This window comes from Anguilla rostrata, chromosome 18 (assembly GCF_018555375.3).
Source record: "Anguilla rostrata isolate EN2019 chromosome 18, ASM1855537v3, whole genome shotgun sequence".
Lineage (NCBI taxonomy): Eukaryota > Metazoa > Chordata > Actinopteri > Anguilliformes > Anguillidae > Anguilla > Anguilla rostrata.
The window spans coordinates 20,286,427-20,310,482 of NC_057950.1; the positions used below are offsets into that span (position 1 = coordinate 20,286,427).

At 45.1% G+C, this 24,056-nt stretch overlaps 1 protein-coding gene across 3 annotated transcripts; it reads right to left on the reverse strand.

Annotated features, from left to right (window-relative positions):
* Window positions 1–930: 930 nt before the first annotated feature.
* LOC135244472 (prolyl 4-hydroxylase subunit alpha-1-like) lies at window positions 931–22,511 on the reverse strand. 3 transcript variants are annotated; one of them, XM_064316775.1, is made up of 16 exons: window positions 22,337–22,511; window positions 17,936–18,030; window positions 16,581–16,677; window positions 16,144–16,295; window positions 15,738–15,875; window positions 15,078–15,317; window positions 13,466–13,635; window positions 12,607–12,780; window positions 10,450–10,520; window positions 9,706–9,771; window positions 4,990–5,089; window positions 4,482–4,535; window positions 4,141–4,206; window positions 3,916–3,984; window positions 3,636–3,732; window positions 931–3,318 (listed from the first exon to the last, which is right to left on the reverse strand). In XM_064316775.1, exons 1-16 carry the CDS (start codon window positions 22,372–22,374, stop codon window positions 3,245–3,247), a joined length of 1,701 nt encoding a protein of 566 aa, XP_064172845.1. In that variant the 5' UTR covers window positions 22,375–22,511; the 3' UTR covers window positions 931–3,244. The 3 variants fall into 3 exon arrangements, with proteins under 3 accessions (XP_064172845.1, XP_064172844.1, XP_064172843.1); XM_064316774.1 differs by lacking the exon at window positions 10,450–10,520 and having other exon boundaries at window positions 9,706–9,776; window positions 22,337–22,510; XM_064316773.1 differs by lacking the exon at window positions 9,706–9,771 and having other exon boundaries at window positions 22,337–22,510.
* Window positions 22,512–24,056: the final 1,545 nt, after the last annotated feature.

Here is a 24,056-nt window from a genome sequence, read left to right on the forward strand (position 1 = left end):
TCAGTTATATATAGATATTATACAAACATTTAAAACCGCTAAAATGTAAATCCTGTAGGGCTGGACAGTAGTAGGAGCCTGTGGTAATAGTATAGTGTGTGCTTGTGAGCTTGTGTGTGTGTGTGTGTATTGTTCGGTGTGATTTTATATGGTGATTGGTCTGCATCCAGGTTGAAATGTAATGCATTTCCGTGCTGACTCTCCTGCCAAGTCTCTCTTGAAATAGAGATTCTCTTAAAGTCACCTCCTGATTAAATAAACCAATGGGAATGTGACAGGGATAGTGAACAGGCCTTTTTGGGCCCCCATCCAGTGCAGGGCTCAGATATTTCTCGTGTGCTAGAAATTTCAGAGGCCACGTCAACCCATGCAGTGCCCACAGCTTCCAGCAGGGGGCACACCTGTCCTGCTGTGGCACTGAGCTATCTTCCTCACAAGCAGCCAGAGAGATCAGTTGCTCAAGTGTAAGTTTACTTTCACTGGCTGTAGGAATTCAGTGACATCAGAGCATCTTAATCACACTGTCTACCAGAACCCTCCCCCCCCCCCTTTCATTATCTGATGGTGTTCTGCAGTCACACCCCACCGAGGCGCACACTCCATCAGTTACTCCATAAAACCAAACCCAAAATAAATGGTTCACTTTCACGGTGTGCCTGGTCAATTATATTCATAGTCATCTAAATAGTCGAAAAAAAACAATAACACTAAAGACCACAACAGAGGTGGGCAGAAGTAGACAAGGAGAGTCATATCATTTTCTGGATTTAGTGCATTTTAAATGATTTAATTATCACAATCATATGCACAATCTGATATTTTATCTGGTGATAACGGACACCAGCACACGACCCAGCTCTGCAGGAATGGGGTCACACTTCACCAGGACTGAAGAGCTGGACACGATTACAAATTCACACTTAGATGACATTATTATCAATAATACAACATTTATTTGTCACAAAAATTAATTTCACACATGTAAATCATCCAAACATATTTTACGGAACAAAAGGCCCGACTTGAAGGGGATATAAATAGCGTGGATCTCACACAGAATCCTAGAAGTGTTCAGGGATGGCCAGAGCAGCACAAAGATGAACTGAACAGGGCAGAAGCAAAACAAGGACCCTCCTGCTTGCGAATGCATCCTTCCCAGGTAATTAATTTTAATAAGAAAACAAACAGAAAAGAGGGTAACTCCCGATACCACACCAGCCAATATGGGCAACAGCAACATTCTTCCTATACCATACCAGCCAATATGGGCAACAGCAACATTCTACCTATACCACACCAGCCAATACGGGCAACAGAAACATTCTCCCTATACCACACCAGCCAATAAGGGCAACAGCAACATTCTCCCTATACCACACCAGCCAATAAGGGCAACAGAAACATTCACCCTATACCACACCAGCCAATATGGGCAACAGAAACATTCACCCTATACCACACCAGCCAATATGGGCAACAGCAACATTCTCCCTATACCACACCAGCCAATATGGGCAACAGCAACATTCTCCCTATACCACACCAGCCAATAAGGGCAACAGCAACATTCACCTTCACCGTCAAGACAAAGGCCTGGATTCAGTAAACTATGACTAACAAATACATTTGCAACTTTACAGAAATATGACTTATGGAATATGACAGAAAAAAAGTATTCTTTTTTTTGTGGTTTAGGTATCTTTTCATATAAAATATGGAGTGCTAAAAATTTAGTAAAATAGGAGAGCAGCCATGTATAACAAACATGTATCCTGTTGATGGTATGCAAAATCATTTATCAGCAAAACAATGAATTCATGATAACCTGTGGATTATTCCCATTTACAGTACCAACACAGAATTATGCTTAAAGCACCAAATCTATTAGTGGTTGATTCAGGGCATACTAACAGCGCATAGGGCTGGATGGGGGCTAAATACCATATGCCTGAAGAAGATGCACATCAAAAACAAAAACACATCAACAAGAAACAGAAGGGATTGATTTGTACTTTCTTTGTGCTGATAAAACCAGTTATTTTTGACTTTTCGTGTGGTTCTGCATTGTCCTCAGTGAACAAACACAAGCAAACTGCACAAATAAATGTATTATCGATTGCACGCACGGAAACTCTCCTTTTCAAAATTGAATTTGTACATGTATGGAAAATATGGCTGATTTATCATATACACTTTGTACCTTTTTGAGGTATTGGAGTTTCCCTGTAGTTTGTATTATTATGATTAAATAATAATAACAATACAAATGTGCAAAATGTCAAATTCCCTGTCTCATCTCAAAATTCTGTACAACTTTTTATTTATTTATTATTAAATACAAATGTCATTTAAAAAAACAAACAAAAGAAAACCAAAAAGAGATGGTACTGCAGGTCTGGGGAAGATTTTTTGGTATAAATAAAGAAACCGGTTAAATTTAGAAAACATCTGTGCTGAGGAATATGGTTCAAGTCACATTTTCCATATTTATCCAGTAAAATGAATGGCAGGTTCTGCTGAGGCACTCTCACTCAGCACAGTGACTCATCCTAAGGACACACTGAACCCACACCAAGCTGGAGCTCACTACGGCTGGGAGTCTAACCAGGGGGTCCTAGAGTTATACAGAGAGGCAAACTCTCATCGATTATTAGCCTCCCAGACATTAGCTCCAGTGGCTCAGTGGGCAGATCTGTACTGGTAACTTTAATGCTAATGGAAGGGTGTGTGTGTGTGTCTGTGCGCAGTGGCGGTGTGTGTATAGGACTAGGAGTGTGAGAATGTTGGAAGCCTGTATATAGAGCTGGGGTGTGTGAACGCACTGGAGTGTATGTACAGTATAGAGCCGGGGTGTGTGTGTGTTTGTTGAGGAGGGGGCATCACGTGTTTGAGTGGCATGGACTCAGGCCTGCATTTACCCTCACACTGTTTACTTACTATTGCTGCATTTGAGCCCAAATCCTTCTGGCATGGAGAACAGTTACAAGCTCTTTTCAGGATCATCATTCGAAAGGTTCGATTGAAGACACACAGACACTTCAAACCTCTGACAGAGAAAGTCATTTGAGGGCAGGAGGCTTATGGATAAAAGCAATTTTGGTCTGGGAGGGGAATGCAGGCAGCGATGAGAATGGTGATTTTGGGGTCACAGTTCATGGCCAGAGGACGTCTGTGGTGCTGAAGAAACTGGGGTCCTGGGCAGGGGGGCCGAGGAAGGAGAGGGCAGTTCCTGCCCCTCCCCTCTTCACCGGTCCACCTCCCCCAGGGTACACGGCCGCCTGAACTCCTGGCCTCGCTCGTGGATCCATTTATTGGACACTGCAGAAGGAGAGGAGCACAGAGGCATGAATGAATTAAGTGCTGAGTAACAACAAAACTAGCAGACCCTGCCAGGAATGAGCCCATTGCTATGGACAATATGCCTGGAGCAGTGTGCCTTTAATTCATCTTTGGAGTGCTTCAGTGAGTCTGTAGAGTTAGTAACACAGGAGTACTGAGTGAGTAAGGGCTGCAGTGAGAGTCTGTAGAGTTAGTAGCACAGGAGTACTGAGTGAGTAAGGGCTGCAGTGAGAGTCTGTAGAGTTAGTAACACAGGAGCAGTGTTGGGCTGGGAAGGCAGCTGTTGAAAAACTCACCCCATTTGTTTCCCACCAGCACTGGGCAGGCAGCATGCCGTGTGCTGTAATCCCCTTCTCCACTAGGGAACAGGTTATACCAGAACACTGCTGTACCCTGGAATACATACACACACACTTAAAATGCACGTCTTTAAAAATGCTAATCTACACATAAACACACACATGAAAAAACTATACATGAATAGCTAATAGATAAAACCAATCTGTTCAAACACACAAGCATGCACACACACACACACGCACACACACCTGCACACAGCAGTGTTCGTAGCTTTACCTTTTTAGGCCACACTGCAGCGCCCACGTCTGTAAATACTGTGGCGCCCCCTGCTGCCACATCGCTCATCTGCAGCAGAGGAGGAACAGAAATAAACATCTGCACAGCACAGCTGTACAGTCACATGCGGCAAGAGTCACATGTCTTGAGTGACAAAAGGAGTGAAAAAAGAGAAGGAAGGAGACAGAAATAAAAGAGAAAAAGAGGAGGACTAGGGCCACTCACGTAGAAGAGCCAGGTAGCAATGCGGTTTCCAGTGCCCAGCTCTTTAAAAGCATCCGGCTCGTCTTTCTGTGCAGAACGCGACAGAGTGAGTGACATCATTCAGCTTCATTTTAACTGCAGTCAGGATCAAGCCTGGATTTGCTATGAAAAGCACAAATACACATGCATGCACACACACACAAAATCATTCACAAAAACCACACGCGCACACACGCACACACACACGCACACACCCATGCGCACCAAATTCACTCACTGACAACAGACCATATTCACCCCTTACAAACACAAGTGCATGCATGCAAGGGCTGGTGGCATAAATGCATAAATGACTTTCTCACCCGTCCAAAATCAAAGTGCGGCTCGTACTGCCCACCCACGCCATAATTCGCCACCTGATGAGACAGACGGACAGACAGTCAGTTCTGGACAGACACAGGAAACAGACAGAGTGCAATTCTGCATGTCAGTATAGATTTACACTCAGGCATGGGAGGATGCAAGTGAGCACCTGTAGTCTTAGTCACAGCCCCCCACCCCCCCCACCTCACCTGCAGTCTTAGTCACAGTCACAGATTCCCTCTAACCTGCAGTCACAGTCACAGATACCCCCTCACCTGCAGTCAGTCACAGACACCCCCCTCACCCACAGTCAGTCACAGATACCCCCTCACCTGCAGTCATAGTCACAGATACCCCCTCACCTGCAGTCATAGTCACAGATACCCCCTCACCTGCAGTCATAGTCACAGATACCCCCTCACCTGCAGTCAGTCACAGATACCCCCTCACCTGCAGTCAGTCACAGATACCCCCCTCACCTGCAGTCAGTCACAGATACCCCCTCACCTGCAGCTCCTCTGCTGTGTCCATTTCTAAGCCGGTCATGGCCTCAATGCGCTCGTTAAGTGTCTTCACTACAGGGTGCTCATATTCTGTCAGCCAGGCACTGTGGAAGGCGGAGACAGGCGGGGTTAAACCAATCACAGTGGGGTGGAGGAAGTTGGGGGCCACAGAGGTTATGGAAGAAAAAAGAGGAGAGAGTGAAGTGGTCAAAAGGTTAAAACAGCAAAACAGAGAACGTGATGGGAACAAACTAGACAGTGTAGGAGCCATCAGCTGGAATGCATTTAATCATTCATATCGATCTGTGAAAGACTGTACTGGAGTAAAATATAGCTAACTCTTGGAGAAAAGAACTAAAGTGAACAAGCTAAGGTATGACAGCACAGAACAAAAACTGCAGTATTTCAGCATTATGTACATTTCTACTGTAATAGAAATGACTGGTTTTGCTTATTTTACTGTGAAGTGTTTACACTGTAATTTGGGCACTCCTTACTCCAGTACTACCATCTGATGACTGATATGTCTGATTAAGAACTTTTAATATATTCCAGTAATACTCCACAGCCATCTCCATGCTTTGTGCTTTTGAATCCAATGAAGAAGAATGTGCTCTGTCTATGAAGCTAAGTTTTGTATAGAACGGCCAGATATTTTCAGTGAGTGAAACTGTGTTAGAAACATATAGCCTCATTTTCACCATCTAAACACAATCTCAGAGTGAGATTTCAATACACTCTGAGATTTCAGTACACTCTCTCCATTCTACAAGCACACAAAGCATCTTCATTGTCCTGATTTCAGAGCATGCACATGCTTTAGAGAAGGAAGGTTATGATTGGTTAATAGAGTCTAAGCTAACAGGCCACGTCCTTAGTCTTAAAGCAACAGTAAAAACATTAAATGATTGCATTTTAAAGTCTTTAGAAAGGAGGATGCAACTGCATCTTGATTTGATGCCAGATTCTGCTCAGCTTAATTTAATAAAACAATCAATCATTATGCAATCATTATGTGATCTGAATATTTAAGATCAATGTTTTTGATGAGATCATGAGCAACAGCTGAAGACCGTTCTTGAGTCCCCGTGTGAAACCTTCATTGTGATCAGAGTGCACCTTGGTCGGTGTATGCAGCTAATTAGCTAAGAAGAGGGCAAATTGTGGAAACAGACAACTGACCCCTCAAATAACATTTAAATTTGCACCCCTGGTTCAGAAAGAGATAGAGCAACATACAGACGGGTGAGAGGAGGCAGAGGTGGGGGCAAGACTTGGGTACTTATGGACATCCAATCAACTGGCAGAGCGAGGATAGATACGTTTAAACACTGATAAAGGGCATTACGGGATGTAAAATCCAGAGCTTGTGACTTTGAATTGCATTTTTCAACATCTGGACTTCAATTCCCATCAGCCCCTTTGCGAAGTGGCCTGTGGCAGCTTGCCTATTTGAATGCATCCCAGCTGTGTCTCGAGGGCCTGGCTGAGCCAGTAAGCAGAACGTGCGAGAGCTCACGTCTGCACGCTTTTAGCGCCTCCCTGTCTCCCTGCATCCGCCCCATCATGACCACACAGCCACTGGCTGTCTCTTTAAATAAACATGTGGCCCGGGACAGCATTGGTTTCTGCCATATAGGATGACCTGCCAAACCAATGCTCCGCAGATGCCTAGCCCACAATTCCTACATCACTATCACCTGATCCTGAACAGCCAATCATCTGCAGGACAATTCTACTGTTCCCCTGGGTGAAGGTTTGGCATCAACACTTTAAGTGCTTTTTCCCCGATGTCATCCTGAACCCCTCTCACTCACTCTCATGTTCGTTTTTGACTGATAAATCTTTTATTTTTATATTTGCTCACATATTTGTTGGCTATATTTCCTCACTGTTCAGTTTTACTTTGAAAGCCACCGTCTCTGGTGATTCAGCTCACAACATGAGATTAGAGCTTGTGTCTGATCTCCTGTAAAAGGAGTGTTCTGGGTTCACCAGAAGCATGTTATGACATCTAATTGCACGTCCAGGAACAAGCCTTGTTTACATTTGGAGGAACGGCCAAACCACAGCTGCACACATCTGCTGTTCTTACCTCCCTCCTCACCACCACCCTTTCCCGTTGTCTGAAGAAGCTCTGAAATTTACCACTTATTTTATTCAGAAAATGATTTTCCTTTCATTCAAGCACATAAAAAGAAAAGAAAGTAAAAGAAAGAACGCTCTTCTTTCAGGTCTAATCTGCTCAAACAGCTGGTTCCAGCTAAAGCAAGCTGATGCTCTGAGTGCCTGCAGTTAATGTCTTACAGGCCAATAAACTAAGATTCAGGTTGTGAAAGGTTTCCAGGACAGGTCAACCCCTTACCCACACGCATGCACACACAAACACACATGCACACACACACACACACACACACACAAAACACACATTTGTTGTTCTATAAAACAAATAAAATTAACCCAATAGGAAGGCACCATGCACTGCCCACTTCAACACCACATCCAAGAACACAGCATCTGGACACCAGACAGACAGACTTGCAGAAACTGCGTCAGGAGAGGAAAGCCACAGAAGTGTAGAGAGGGTGAACAGAATGATGGGGGATATTTTTAAAGATACAAATTTGCTAAGAGGTCAGTGGAGAGGATTTGGCTGCTGCCTCATAATATATTTAGGTACTTGTCTGAGATCTGTTCCTATAAACAGCTCTGGTATTGCACCAAATTAGTCCCCATGGTCTGCATAAGATTACTATGGAAAACCATAGGGAGGGTCTTAATTTCGAACCTAACTGTCACTAAATGCACCACCTGCTTCACACTGTACTGCCAAATGTTTACACTAAAATAGATTATTAATTCACATTCTACAGTTTACATTCGCAAACCATATGAAATCTTTACAAAAAGGTGAACATTCAAGTGGCTTCAACAATTTTCTATAGGAAGATGACTGTCATGTTTTAAAGTGAGTTTTCCTTGCTTAGCTTACTTTGGGGAAGCTGCCAGTGTTGCTTTGGATGTGCATTTTTTTTTAAATTGTCCACCAGGGGGTGGTCTTAACACGTTTCAGCAGAAGACAGTTACCGCTGAAAGTGAAATCTGAGCTGTGGACTCGCATGGATGCCAGGGCTCCACGCAAAAGGTGGAAGTGTCGCTGGCGTTTTGGAGCAGAAGACACAGGGGACCGGGTTAATCCTTCAGTGCAGTTTGGGAGACCTCTGTGCATAGACTACAGTGCACACAGCACATAGACTACAGGGCACACAGCACATAGACTACAGGGCACACAGCACATAGACTACAGGGCACACAGCACATAGACTACAGTGCACACAGCACATAGACTACAGGGCACACAGGACACAGACTACAGTGCACACAGCACATAGACTACAGGGCACATAGGACATAAACTACAGAGCACATAGCACATAGACTACAGTGCACACAGCACATAGACTACATGGCACACAGGACATAATCTACAGAGCACAGCACATAGACTACAGAGCACACAGCACACAGCACATAGACTACAGTGCACACAGCACATAGACTACACAGTGCACACAGTGCATAGACTACAGAGCACATAGACTACAGGGCACACAGCACATAGACTACAAAGCACACAGTGCATAGATTACAGTGCACATAGACTACAGTGCACACTGCACATAGACTACAAAGCACACAGTGCATAGACTACAGAGCACATAGACTACAGTGCACATAGCACATAGACTACAAAGCACACAGTGCATAGACTACAGAGCACATAGACTACAGTGCACACAGCACATAGACTACAAAGCACATAGACTACAGTGCACACAATGCATAGACTACAGTTCACACAGTACACAAACTACAGGGCACACAGCACATAGACTACAGAGCACACAGCACATAGACTACAGTGAGCACAGCAGGTAACAACAGCCCACAAGGTCACCTTACTAAGCAGAGTCAGCCTGCTTAGAAAGATTACATTGCATTACATTTATTTGGCAGATGCTTTTATCCAAAGCGACGTACAAAAAATGCATTTCATGGTCATAGACAACTACTGGAGAGAGATGGAGTCAGAGGCAGAGAAAAGTTCTAATATGCCCTTACAGAACCTTACCTTCAGAATGTTCTTTACACCCTGACTCTATTTAAAATAAAGAAAACCACTTTTCCCCAGATACTTTCCTTCACTGAATTTGGAATGTTCTGCTGTGTTGTAAGCTTGTATCACTACTGTAACTAATGCTCAGGGTTCAAAACCAGACGATGGCAGACAACCTGGACGCATTTTTCTTTTTAAATACGTTTTCCCCCTTTTCCTCCCAGCTTGGAATGCCCAATCATATTCATAAGCCGTGCTCATTGCTGCAGCCTCTGCTATGGCTTTGGGAGAGCGCAGACCAGCGCATGTTCTCCTCCGAAGCACTGCTTCTAATCACGCTGCAGTCCATAGGTCCAGCTCGAGCAGACATGAGCTGGAGGAAGACGCTTCATGTGCAGCTTGAGTGAGCGGACTGCGGCTGCCTGACTGACCAGCAGGGGTCACTGGTGAAGGATGAGGTCATCCTGGCCATCTTTATCCCTCCATCCCTGGCCGACTCTACAGCCAATTATGAGTCACTCTTGCAATGCTGCCAGACACAGTTGGCACGCACAGTCCAGATTCGATTCTAGACTGTGAGATTTGCGACCTTTGACCCCTTACCTCTTGGAGACTCTGTATTGGGCGGTGGTCAGTTTCCCGGTTTGGGGGTCATGCACGGTGGCGCGCCTTAGCTACTTCCCAGGGCATCGAAACAGAGACAGAACGAGAGAGAGAGAAACAAAGAAAGACAAAACAGAGACAAAGAAAAACAGAAAGAGAAAAGACAGAGAGAGAGAGCTGGTCACACACTAGCTTTCAAGGCAACACTAACGATGGTCAAGTGGTTACCATGGGGACAGGCTTTCAGGCCACCGTGCCCTTTACACCACAGGACTCTCAGTGGTTCCACGCGCTACATAATCACCGTATCAAACCGCCTGTGCCAAAAACCATGGGGAGCGACGTCCAGCTCCCCCCGTCACACCAAAGTCAGTAGCCACCATATTAAATCTGGAAATTTCCGAGAAAGGAAAATGTTGTCGTTTCTCCCTCAACCCAGTTTAACCAAGAGAAATGCCATCACTCCTTAGCAAGAACAGAGTGAGCTGCATGTTCCCACAGGACTGATTACCACAACTGCCCTTCCTTTATTCCAGAACCTTCCCACATTCCTGAACCCTACCAGGAACAAGCACGGGTGGCACTCAAAGAAGGGTCTTCTGACGTTTGTTGTGCATTTTGCTGTGGAGTGTTGGCCCAAGCGCGCAGAGGGACAGACAGGTGGGGGCGGGGGCATTTGGAGGGGTACTGGGAGAGGGGGCAGGGCCCGTCCCCCCACCCCCCCTCCATACCTCCAGGCCTTACCTCTTGCTGATGCGATAATGTGCGGTCTCCAATATGCCGGTGATGGGGTTGGAAATGGTGGCTCTGCGTAGCTGTGGAGCCAATCGGCCAAGAGGTGAGGAGTTACAGAGCACTTGCTGAACACCGCCTGAACACCTGCACACACCTGATGTATACCTGCACACACCTCCTAAACACCAGCACACACCTGCTGTATACTTGCATACACTTGTACACATCAGATGTATCCCTGAACACACCTCCTAAACACCAGCACACACCTGCTGTATACCTGAACACACCTCCTAAACACTAGCACACACCTGATGCGTACCTTCACACACCTGTACATGCCTGCTGTATACCTGAACACACCTCCTGAACAACTGAACAGACATGCTATATACCCGCACACACCTGTATACATCTGGTGAATGTGTGCACACATGCAGAACACCTACTGAAGACCTGCTGGGCTCACTTCTTAACACATTTATGATTGCAATTAATTGAAAGATCCTCAATGAATATGATGGGTGTTTTTTTTATTTCAGGAACTGCGCTTGAGTGTATAAACACAGTAAATTTACTGAACTGACTGAGCTGCAGTCTTGCCCTACACTGCTAAAATCCACACGGCCGGATCCAGGAGGTCACCGCGAGAACCGCAATGCAGTCTAATCGGGCCCACGCAAGCACGCCTTGAAAAACACTTAACTGTGGTTTTCCACCAAATAAAAAATCGAACAGCATATACAAATGTACTTACATAAATCTAAGCATTGGCAGGCTGTAATCATGCGCATAGGTGTGTGTGTGTGTGTGTGTGTGTGTGGGTAGAGTTGTTCACTACAGTAAATTCCTCGGCAGCGCATCACACACTTCTCTGCACGCTGTAATTCCCACGGAGAACAATTTACGCTTCTGATAGAATAAAGAAGACTGTCAACCATACCACTAAAGGCCTGGTAATGGACTGACGTAAAGTCACATAAACGAATGTCCCCTTCATGCTATGTGGCTTTTATCGTGCGGGGGGTTATTTCATGGGCATTTCAAGGCTCATTAGCGTACCCCAGTTAGACTGCATTGCAAAGCACAGTGGAGCGGTTCTCAGGGTGACCAAAGCTCCACAAAAAAAGATGTGGGAAAATTATTATCACTCCCAATCAGCATGGAAGCAACAGTTTGGAGAAATGAGTCCAAGTAAAAAAAGTTATCTTTTAAATAAAACCATAAATAAGTAACCTTAAAAAAACTAAAGTACTGCACATCCCCCCACCCTCCACTTTTTTTTGCCACTTCCTGTATCACACTGCAAGCTATGCTTCATAGAGGGTGTTAACCAGATGGTCAGCTCCTGCATTCAAACACACAGAGGGCTCATTCCAACTGCTTATTTTATCCCTTCATGCTTCCTTGCGTGTGTAGTGCGTGTTCAGAATGCGATTCCAGACAATTCTATAAATTTCACCTATCTTTGACCCATTTGGCCTTCCATAATAGGAAAGGACGCAAGGAAAGGAAGCACGGATGGATAATATAGCCTAAGTGATTGGAATGAGCCAAGAGAGGGGGGGAGGGAGGGTATGTGTGAGCAGCCAATCATGGGGATGAGGGGATGATTAGGTGGCCAGATGATGAGACCCAGTTTTGCGTGAATCCGAGCAGGACACCAGGAGCTACCACCATTACACAACTCAAAAACTACCATTCCACCTGTCAGGACAGTGAGTAGCTCAGAATCAAGAATTGAGATCTCAGTGAAAATTTCTGGTCAAGTAACCATGGAACAAATGAAAAAACCAGCCCACGAGCAGCCAAACCATATTTGTGAGTGGTGACCTGGTCCCTTCTACACCCTCCTCCCCCCCCCCCCCCACACACCTGGTGCTGCATCTTTATGCCCTTACACACCTGTGCTTGGACATTAGGCCCCATCCGTTGATCTACAGAAAGGAAGTACCAGTTGTACAGTATATGCTAACTCTATTAGCCACTAGAGCTAGCTAGTGCTAGTTCAGTAAACATTAGCAATCCAAACCAGTAATCTGATCTCTCCAACTCCAACCATGTCCCTACAGCCTCCCTCTCTCCTCTGGCTTCTCCTCCCTCCCCAGGCCCCAGCTCCTCCCTCCTCCCTCCCCTTAGCCCCAGCCTCCAGCGAGATGGACTCACCCTGGGCTTGGCCAGCTCCTTGACCTTCTCGATCTCGTCATGGGAAATTATGTTATGGTAGCGCACTATGTAGGGTCGGTCCCACTCATCCTCCTGCTTCATCGGGCCCAGCAGGAAAAAGGGGTTGTTGTTGTGATGGTAACGGCAGAAAAGCCGGCTCCATCGGCGTGGAGTCTGCCATTACGGGAGAGACAGATGCACACATTTACACAATACACACACACACACACACACACACACACACACACACACACACACACACACACACACTGCACACACACCCTCCACACACTAGGCATCTGCTGTATCACTAAATATACTGCAGTGAATGGACAAAAGCAGCATGGGACTGCTGAGTGTGTGGGCAGCAGGCAGCAGGCAGCAGGTTGTTGGAATGCTGGCCAGGGAATGCCAGGGAATTCCAGGCTCCAGGCCAACACTGACGGGCAGCTCAACTCCACAGTCAGCCTGTAGGAGCCCAGGACCAGATGGGCCCCACGGAAACTCTCTTCTCTCAGGGCAGGAAATGTGTATGTGTGTGTGTGTGTGTGTGTGTGAGAGAGAGTATGTGAGGTGTGTGTGTCTGTGTGTGTGTGTGTGCATGTATTAGTTTGTGTGTGTGTATGAGAGTGAGTGTGTGAGTGTATGTGAGCTGTGCTTGTGTGCATGTATGTGTGTGTGTGTGTGTGTGTGTGTGTGTGTGTGTGTGTGTGTGAGTGTATGTGAGGTGAGTGTGTGTGTGTGCGGGTATGAGTGTGTGTGTGTGTGCCTGTATTAGTGTGTGTGTGTGTGAGTGAGTGAGTGAGTGAGTGAGTGAGTGAGTGAGTGAGTGAGTGAGTGTGCGCGTGGCGCTCCTCACCATTTTGATTCCTTCACCTCGACAGAGCTGCTCGTACTTGTTCCTCTCTGGGAGAGGGTCCATTTCCTTCTCTTGCTTTGTTCCTTCTTGTGCTGCAGACTCCGTCCTCTGTTTTTCCAGCTGTTGCTCAAAGTAATTCACGTTACCCTTGGCACGCTGGTGATCAGGCTCTGCACACAGGGGGCGCAAGAGAGTCAAATGCAGTCACAGCAAAACACTCATCCTGCCCCGTAGAGCTGCTAGACCCTCAACAACAAACAAGCCCCTTCTGTCCCATCAAAAGACCAACCAGGGGTAACTAATACCACATCAGGAAACAACACCCTGCAGGTTTACTGGTCATCAACCAACGATAATTCATTTCACAGTAAAATGATGCCCCATCACCAGATTAAGCCAATCCGAGTGTGTCGTGAGGTACAAGGTAGCAAACCATCTGTAAAGAATACTAAGGTGGTCTCTCTTGTTGAAGTGTTTTGACTCAGGTTGCTGAAAGAAGCCTTTAATTTTGATCTGAGATTCGCCTGCTGAAATATGTGACGATAGCTCAGTAGAATTGTAAAACTGAAACCTCAGATAGCTTACAATGCTCTGTTTGTTTGCCCGTGCTCAGTGCAGACTGCTGTAAAAGATAGCCCCTGTCCATGCCCCAATACAATTCTCTATTAAGCAAGCGGTCAGATCAGAACATTTCTGCTAAGCTGTTATTTTATTTTACTGCTAATGCATAAATAGGGCTTCTGGATTTTGGTTTAATGTGATAAAGTCGGAGAATATTTTTTTGCAAAAACAGGACCTGGCCTATTGATGGATGGCACCAGCTTAGTTAGAGACATGAATAAGCACCCTGCTGTGGTGTGAGTTCCTCTTTCGGCCAGGAATGAGATCAAAATAGCATCTAAAATCAAAGCCACAAAGCTCTCTATGGTCCAGGCTTCCACAGTGAAAGGAACTAGTGGAGCCATGCAATTATTAGACTGACAGCTCCACTCCAAACTCCACTGCTAAACTACACACACCGCCTCCAGCTGATTGGCTGGATTCCAGGCCCAGCTTCAGCGTGGCAGTAACAAATGGAACAAAATGACAAGAGATTCCATTGGACGGGAAGTAATTTTGCAAGTCTCAATCAATCACACAACTTGGTACGTGCTGGTTCCACTGCACACCCTCAGCTATCAGGCAGAGTCTGGTGAGAACCTGGAATTTCCCTTACGTTACGTTACAGTAAACGAGCGTTAGCTATCCTACTCAACATAAACCAACCAAATCCCTGTATCTTATTACAACTTCCATTGAACTGGTGCCTAACTATTTGGCTTCTTTCACATCAATCTAAAGACTGGCATATCGCACAGCTCACACCTTCTCTAGTGTTACTTCCTTGAACCCAGCAAATGTACCAAGAATACAGTCAACGTTGACCAGCAAGGTTATATTTCATATGTAATCTCATTTCTGCAGCAAATGGCTTGTTGGCTGCTCAGAGAAATCTAATGTACGTATCTGCAGGTAGGACATAAACCATAATAAAGACTGAGACGGTAGTGGCCATTCAAAGTGAATGAGGCCTCAAGTAAAACTGTTGTCTTGTTAAGGCCATTTGACTCACCTAGCTGGAGTAACTGCTTGGTGTAATCCAGGGCCCTCTGTACCTGTCCCTGCTGGTATAGGGAGTAGCTGAGGTAGTCTAGTATAGTGGCTTTGTTGATGGAAGACTCCTCTCCATCTTCTAGTTGCCGGAGTGCCTGAGACATCCACAGCTGGGTGTGGTAGTAATCTGATTCAGTATATGCGACCTTCCCCAGCTCGAAACAGTCCTCCACCGTCATGGGGTTCTTGTATCTGACCCCTGTTGAAGCACCAATGAGAACACACTAATTATTTGGTACTTACAGTACAAAAACAGTCTGTGTACAGTTCCTGTCTCCATGGTGAGTGTGGTTCTGTGTAAATGCTGGTGTGTATTCAGTTTTTGTCTGCAAACAGGTACTGTGCGTATCGTGTGTGCTGAAGAGTGTGTGTAGATATATAAATATGTGTAAATGATTGTACCCCTCAGCAGGTAGGTCCCCAGTAGAGATGGTGTTGCAGACATGTAGTGTGTGTAAAAGTGTGTGTAACTGTGTGTGTCCCTCACCAAGTAGGTCCTCAGAAGAGATGGTGTTGCAGACATGCAGTGTGTGTAAATGTGTGTCCCCCTCACCAGGAAGGTTCTCAGTAGAGACGGTGTTGCAGACATGCGGTGTGTGTAAAAGTGTGTGTCTCTCACCAGGTAGGTCCCCAGTAGAGATGGTGTTGGAGTCCAGCTTGTAGGTGTCCTGCAGCCTCAACAGGGCCTTGGCTGCTCCAATCTGATCCTCGTCCCTGGGAAAGTACTGCCGCTGGACGGTCAGGTTGGAGATGAATTCTGATGGGGGGGGGGGGGGTTGGGTGGTAGGGAGGTTAACATGTTATATACCAATAACACTTTTCATAAACTCAAGAAATCTACATGAACCACTGACAATTTCAGGTCAGCTGCATTACAATTAAAAATGAAAATGAAAATAACTGACTAATCCTTACTTCCCATGATGGTGTGTGTGTGTTTGTATGTGTATATGCATGTGTGTATGTATGTGTGTGTGCATATATGTGTGGGCATATATGCATGCATGTGTGATATTCTTTCTTACTGTTGGAAGTGTCCTTCAGTACCAGGCTCTCCACATTTCCCCACTCTGTGTTGAGCCTCTTCATCAGTTTGAAGGCATTGACTGGGTGGCCCAGAAAGCCTTCTGGGTCCTGCATGGCTGTGGATGTCAGAGAGTCTAGCATTTCCACCCACCTGGAGCATGGAGACAGAGACACAGTTAGAAACCCCCTGCAAGTGCAAGGAACCGCGCGATTTGACCTATTCCTGGTCTTCGGTCTCTGGTTAGCCAGAAAAATGCACAAACTCCTACAGCCAATCAGAAGCTCCCGTGGTCAGGGAGTAGAGAGGGAAGAACACAGGAGTTGACCTTCTGGCCAGCCTTTAGGACCTGTGGGGACACCTGTGTGCACTAAATTAAAGCCTGAGCAGCAGGTGATCCTGGGAGGCGGGGCTCTGGGAGTGGGTGGAGTCACTCACCTTTTCACCTGTTCCAGCTTGCTCTCTTCTGCCTGGATGTAGTCCTTCAGAGAGCTGACCAGGTCCTTCTCTGTGTACACCAGGTCAGTCATCTGACCTGCAGCATACAAGAGCACACACACACACACACACACACAAGAGCACACATAAGTGCACACACAGAAGCACACAAACACACACAGACACAACGGGGACAGATACAATTAACATTAGTGTAGTGCAGTTACCAGGTGAAAATCCACTACTGACAGTGACATCACCCCTGCAGAAGCAGTAAGAGTGAGATTAGTTCCCAAAGCCAGTGCCTCTGGCCCCTGTCCCACAGAAGTAATTATTCTAATGACGGACTAATATCATAAAAAGTGCTTCCAGCACAGGCTTGGGTAATCACATTAGCCCATGTTGATTCATTTCGGCTTCACATTAAGACAAATTCACCCTTCATTCCCACACAGGTCATTCGGCTATTGTGGATTAAAATGCGCTTTCTGACAGATTATTTTGTTTTTTAATTTAAATCATGGCTACAATAATGAAAATGGGTTAAGATTAAAAGGCTGGTGCTGCCTTGAAGTGCACAGCAGAGCAGCGTAAGGGCTTTTTGAGCAGAACAGAGGTTGAGAGTACAATGCAGAGCACAGGGCACAGCGTCCAGGGCTGCTGCAGCACGATGATACCACCCCACTGCAGAGCCACCATAGGAGGACTGCGCAGAGCTGTGATCCGGTTGGCAGTGCCCAGCATTACGGTCAATTCCCACCGGCAATGGCCATGCTAAAGTAATGGGGGCGGGTCTGCTATGGCTTTCGACACACAAACCACGGTCCAGGCCTTCTGCTCTGCACAAAAAAACCATGCTGGGTGGCTCATCCTGTAAATACGCTGTTTTGGCGCTTGGGTGCAGCTTACAGAAATCTCACCTGCACTCTTCTGAATCAATAACAGGGGCTTCAGCAATGAGCACTTACATATGCATTTGATTGGCCATTCCAAAAAGAAGAGAGAGAGGACCGAACAGAGATCCAATTGACCCACTGACCTAAAGGCCAAGGCCTCCAGCTAGGGGAGCTAATTACACTCTTATTGCTTCTGCAGGGGGAAGTTCATGTGCTAACTCACATCTTTGCACTCAGCTCTACATTAACAGGCCCCCGATGTGTATCCACTCTACATGTGTCTGGCTGGCTGGCCTCCTCTACTAATGCCATTAAGGATTTAGTTGGGCCGATGGTGTATTGAACTGACCTACAGTTTCCTTTGTTTGTTATGATATATTTAACGGGTGTATTGAATGGGCAGAGAAAAAAGTGATAAAGTGAAAGGAGGAGGAAGAGGGGGAGAGGGATGAATCTCACCAATGGAGGTGAAGAAGTCATTGTGGGCTGAGGAAGGCTGGAACTGAAAGATCACCAGCAGAATGCAGCACACAGAGCACACCTGCATCCTGAGTCTGTGGAGAGAGGGAGGGAGACATCAAGAACACACACTCACACACAAACTCTCTCACACACACACGCATGCACACACACTTACACACACATACACTCTCACTCTCACACACACACACACACACACACACTCTTTCTCACACACAAGCGCACACACACACACTCTCACACACACTCATAATTTTTCTGTCTAATTCCATTAACAATGGTTCCTCCCAGGAGCTCCTCCTAGCAACAGCAGCTACAGTGACAGCCTGGGCTGAGTGATGCTAACAGCAGCAAGCAAGAGCAGCTACCGTGACAGCCGGGGCTGGATGATGCTAACATCAGCTAGCAACAGCAGCTACAGTGACAGCCTGGGCTGGGTGATGCTGACATCAGCTAGCAACAGCAGCTACAGTGACAGCCTGGGCTGGGTGATGCTAACATCAGCTAGCAACAGCAGATACAGTGACAGCCTAGGCTGGGTGATGCTAACATCAGCTAGCAACAGCAGCTACAGTGACAGCCTGGGCTGGATGATGCTAACATCAGCTAGCAACAGCAGCTACAGTGACAGCCTGGGCTGGGTGATGCTAACAGCAGCAAGCAACAGCAGCTACAGTGACAGCCTGGGCTGGGTGATGCTAACAGCAGCAAGCAACAGCAGCTACAGTGACAGCCTCAGCTGGGTGATGCTAACAGCAGCAAGCAACAGCAGCTACAGTGACAGGCTGGTCTGGGTGATGCTAACAGCAGCTGGCAACAGCAGTCACAATGACAGTTTTGGCTGGGTGATGCTAGCAGCTATGTGCATAGGGCATAGGGAATAGGCCCTGCTAAATCTCTGCCTGAAGAGGGTTAAACTAAATGTACATGTACAGACTAAAATGCACAATAATGGAGGTGACAAAATATTATCCAAAGAGATAAATAAGGTTCAAATAACAACACAATCTGAAGGTTGCTGTTTCAGTAGGCAATAACAAATGAAAAGCAAGAATATTAATAACGGAGAACAAAGAAAGACATGATATGCATGCATTCCTGTTATATATCTTAATTATAATTAATATTAAGTATGCTAATATATACATGCTATCATTGTCAAGGTCCCCAGGGGTGTCCTTTCCCTGCCTGAACAAAAGTGATGATGATGAGGTCTGGTACAGACACCAAGCTGCCCGTCTCTGTAGAGCACATCCCTGCTCTGCCAGAACACACTAAAAGCCAATCAAAAGGCATTGCTACATCACAGCAATTCAACTAAAGGCTCCAACTGGAGAAAAAAGGGAGCGCACATCATGGGCGGGGTTTCATGGATGACACAGCCAGTAGGCAAGGGCAGCAGTGCTATGGCAACAGGCAGAGCAGGGAGATGCACATGGAAAAACTTTCTTAGTCCACAGCTGCAAACCATCGAGGTCAGGGGGCTTGACCAAAACCACCATAGACCAAAAAATAACCCAACCCATGTCAATCCTAGCATCCCTCATGTATTTGCTCAGTCTCCCCCATTCATATCACTACAGTCAGACCTCAGTGTACTGATAGACATAAGACCATGTTAAAAATACAGTGGACCATTCAGCTTCAAAAGTGTCAGTTTTAGGTCAAAGCTGGCCCTCACAGACTTTCCCTCAAGTGGAATTTGATGTATTATTTTTAGGGTATGTGTGAATGAATAACATCAGTTTGAAAATCCCAGAAACTTAAGAAACTAAGGTGGCCCGATGCCCTTCACCAGTTTCCATTAGAGTACGATGCTGTGAGTGCAGGATGAGGCAGGGCCTGCCCCAGTACAGACAGACAGACAGATGTGAGAGAGGCAAGAAGGACAAGTGCCCATCACATTGCCATGGTACAATCAAAAACATGAAGGACAATGGACTGACTGTGCCTGACTATTCTAATGAGCAGGAAGTTTGTCACTGGCCTGGACAGCCTCTACACAGCAGAGCACAATTCTGAACAGGGGAAGGAAATTTCCAGAACACCTCAGTGAGACACATCAGCAGGGCGGGCCATGAAGCTACAACCCAGGGCCCAGCACCCACAGGGTCTGACCTCTCCCACAGCAAACTACTACTTATCTACTACACTGAAGGAAACACAATCTGCACTCACTGGACCACAACGGGTACTTAAGGATCACTTCAAAGACTGTGGTTCGAAATCCCCTCATCTAGGCCCATCTTTTGTGTCAGTGACCAGGTGTCCTGCAAGGAATAAGTGCACTTGCTTCCTGTTTCAGATCTTCTATGGTCACCAGGATCTTTAAGGACTAAGGTCTCAGAAACAGCACCTGAGAGCTATCACAAGAACAAAAGCACATGCTTATATTTAAGTCTTTGGTGCAAGCTAACAACATTCAAAAAGCACAATTTTGGCAGTACTTGTTCTGGTGCTACTTTTCAACAAAATCAGTAACTTGTCTTCAACAAGTTGAGCCTCATGTGTAAGGCCCCCCTGGCTGAAAGCACAGAATTTGACACGGTATGAACCCAAGTGACTCTCCCCCACACTTACTTTTACACCCAGGTGATTTATTATAAGGGTGACTGGCTGAAAATGGAAGGTGAAAAAGTGAAAGGCCTGAAGGACAAGCCAGCTCCACTCCACAGAAAACCGCCGAGTCCTGAGCGGGTTTACACTGAGCCTCACATTAGAGGGCAAAATAGGACAACACACGAAACACACAACTCACACGAGAGGATTATCAGAGCTAAAAAAGTAAGCTTGGCGGACACAGATAGAACAAGCACAAACAGGTAGCTATTTGCCCTTTTGCAAGCTTGCCAGTGAAAAGCTGGCGCGCCCGATTGAAATGCTGAATGAGGTTACGGCTCAGCTCCCTCACATCACGTTAGCACACATCACACAGGACCGCAGCCAAATGGTGAACCAAACTGCTGGGATTTCCTCATGTAGCTGCAAGTATTTTAGCTCCAGGTCAAAAGGCTGGCTTGGCCTTTTGTTAAAGGCAAGAACTGAGACACATTTGGAATACTTAAATCTAGCAGACATTTGTTAGAACTATCAAACAAACTATGAAAAACTCACAGAGATACACATTTGTGACTAAGGCTCTAAGCACCTTTTGCACACACAAACTGTGTCCATTGCAGAACACCCAGCATTTCTTATTATTTTTTTAAAAAATGTTATTTTATAAAACAATATAGATTTAGCATGTATTAACCTGCTTAGCTTTACATAGCTCATACAGTAGGATAACTAACAGGAGCTAAGTAAATGTAAAGCATACATTTTCACATTTGACCAATAATATGAGACAGCTCAATCACAAAAATAGGAGAGGAAATGTAACAGGTAACAAGAGCTTGTGCGGTACCGCACACAAACTTTTTAGACACAATTGACCAGACAGTGTTCATATTGAAGCCAACATCTAGCTACTTCATTCATCCGGACGCAGAGAGGAGACTGCCACGTCTAAGCCCCTCCCCCTCGAGCTACTCCGGGACCAGGCGCACAAGTCTAATCTACTACCAGGAAAAGGGAAAGTCATGCATTTTCAGTAATGTAAATGAAGCAAACAAGGCTGAGCCGTGATTTATATGAAACCGTTTATTCATATGCGGTGGCGTGCGTGAAATTCTTTATCCGTTCTGCAGCAAGCACAGATTCCGCCTGGGTTGATAATTAGTTAGAAGATCAGAAACGCACCTTGAAGTGCAATGGTATCTAATATGAGGAACAAATTACGAGTGAATTAATGATAAAAGACGTAGATATGTACGTTTTCAATACAACTTGGAACTTAATTCAAATTTTGAAGTCGATTTGAAAAGTGTTCAGTTGCGATGGGAGATGCACCATTCCGTAAAAATTAAACTCTCTCACACACACACACACACACACTCCTCACTGTGCGCTTGGTAAAATACTAATGCCATACCCCTCTGACAATACAGTAGCCAACACATTTAATAATACAATAAATACCCAGACGGGGGAAAAAAAAGTTATATCGGACAGGTGTTAAAGAGCACGTAAAGTTTCAACAAATCCGTTCTGCAAACCTTTCTTGTTGTCAGGTTTCAAATAAAGCCGACAAAGTATAGAGTTCTAGCACAATGGTTTTATGCGACTGATAATATAATACAACTGCAGGTGACGAACTGAATGAGCTTCCCAGTTATACAGCTACAGCGATAGTACTGCGCCTCAGCTGCATGCAGATGGGGACTCAAAGCCTCATATCAGAAATTTCTAGAAACTTTCCCCCCGCCAACTACAGGAAACTGTTATTCACAAGACTACTCTTAACAAGTAACAGCTGTAAAACACATGGTTACACCTTACCTTACAAGCACGGGATCTGAGTTTGTGTAAAAGTTCATATACGAATACGCAGGACAGCTTTGTCAATTGATTTCCCTGCTCTCCGACCTCTCTGATTAGAAGAACTGAAGTAAACTGTCCAGATTACTAAATCCTCTGTAGTTTTTGGGTTGTCCATCCCGTCGCCATCTGGCGGCGGAGTCCCAGATGCGATACGTGCGAGAGCGCACACACGCAAAAACTTTTGGAACTCCTGGTCATGAGAGCGCGATGCATTGCGCATGCGTACACCAATTTAGTACAGTGCTCCGTGGCAAGGTTCTCCCCCTCAGTTATTTTGGCTGTCCCTCCTATAAATCGGTCTACATTGAAAACGGAGTATATCTCACGTAGGCTGTGAATACCAGGCCACGGTGTCTTGCAAGAGAAAACGAAAAATATGTTGGTGAATATGTATTCTTGAAAAAAAGAAGAAAGCATGCAATTAACTTTCTGTATGTAAATGGTAAAAGTAAACACAAATCTTCAAAAAATGTATTTTCTTGTATTTTTTTTAGATGACTCTTCCCCCCACACATATGTGTGTGCTTCTTACAGTAACTACATAAATATAACTTAGCAGCATCAAATAGTCCCCACAGGGCAATATACAGAATTAAATAGAACAGGACCAGGGACACTGGGAGTCCACATTGCACATAAATGCAACTCCAACACAAGAGGTTCCTTCATAAAAACGTATTCAGCTGACTGTCAATCTACTTTAAGAGGCACACCCAAGCCTGTTGGTCATAATTCATTTATGCATGGCTAATGTGCACAGACATTTTAGATATCTTTGGAATTTGTTTGATTTGGATTTCATTGATTTACTAAAATGATCCATATCTTATCAATGAAAATTTCAAACATGGCACAAATGGGAATTCTAAAGTTCGATTCAAAAGAGAATTGAGAGTGGTGTTCATAAAAATTAAAAATTAAAAATAGACTGCTACTGCACATCTGTATACCTTAACCCCATTTAGGCAGACGTCGCCACCCACTTCAACACAGCCTGGAGAACACAATTATAATGAATTGCATTCTAGAACTTGTGTGCTAGTCATAACTTGAACCTTCTTTTCTTTGCTTGTTTTAAGAGCTTTAAATTATAATGTCCTATCATGTATTTGCATTTATTCTGTTACGACATTCTCAATGGTCTCAAAATGACACAATCTTTAGAACCCCGCACAATATATTACATTAATTTATCAGACACTATTATACAGAGAGATTTACAGTGTAGGAGAAGCATCAGTGCATTTACCTGATTAATGTGAATAATTGTGTTAGGCCTGGCAAGCAGAATTCCCAGACCAGAGAGAATAGATTCATCATCAATGAAGCACTAGTGCAAGTTAACTATGCTAACTAGGAACCAAAGAACAAACTCTAAATACATACAGACATCTATAACAAGCCCTAAGACTAGAAACATTAAATTATATATTTTAATAAAACCTAAAACCATAAAAACAACATAACTGCAGTATATATAATTTAAATCATTCCCTTTTGGGATGTATTTATTGAGTTAGCTGTGGATAATCTACCCCCTTTAAAAAGAAATAAAGAAAAATTATTGTCTTGATTTCATAGACTCAGTCATGAACATTTTAACAGTCTATATCCTGACAGTGCCATATCTGTATCCATGCTAGTGTAAAATACTGCCCCCAACCACTAACCGGGCTTA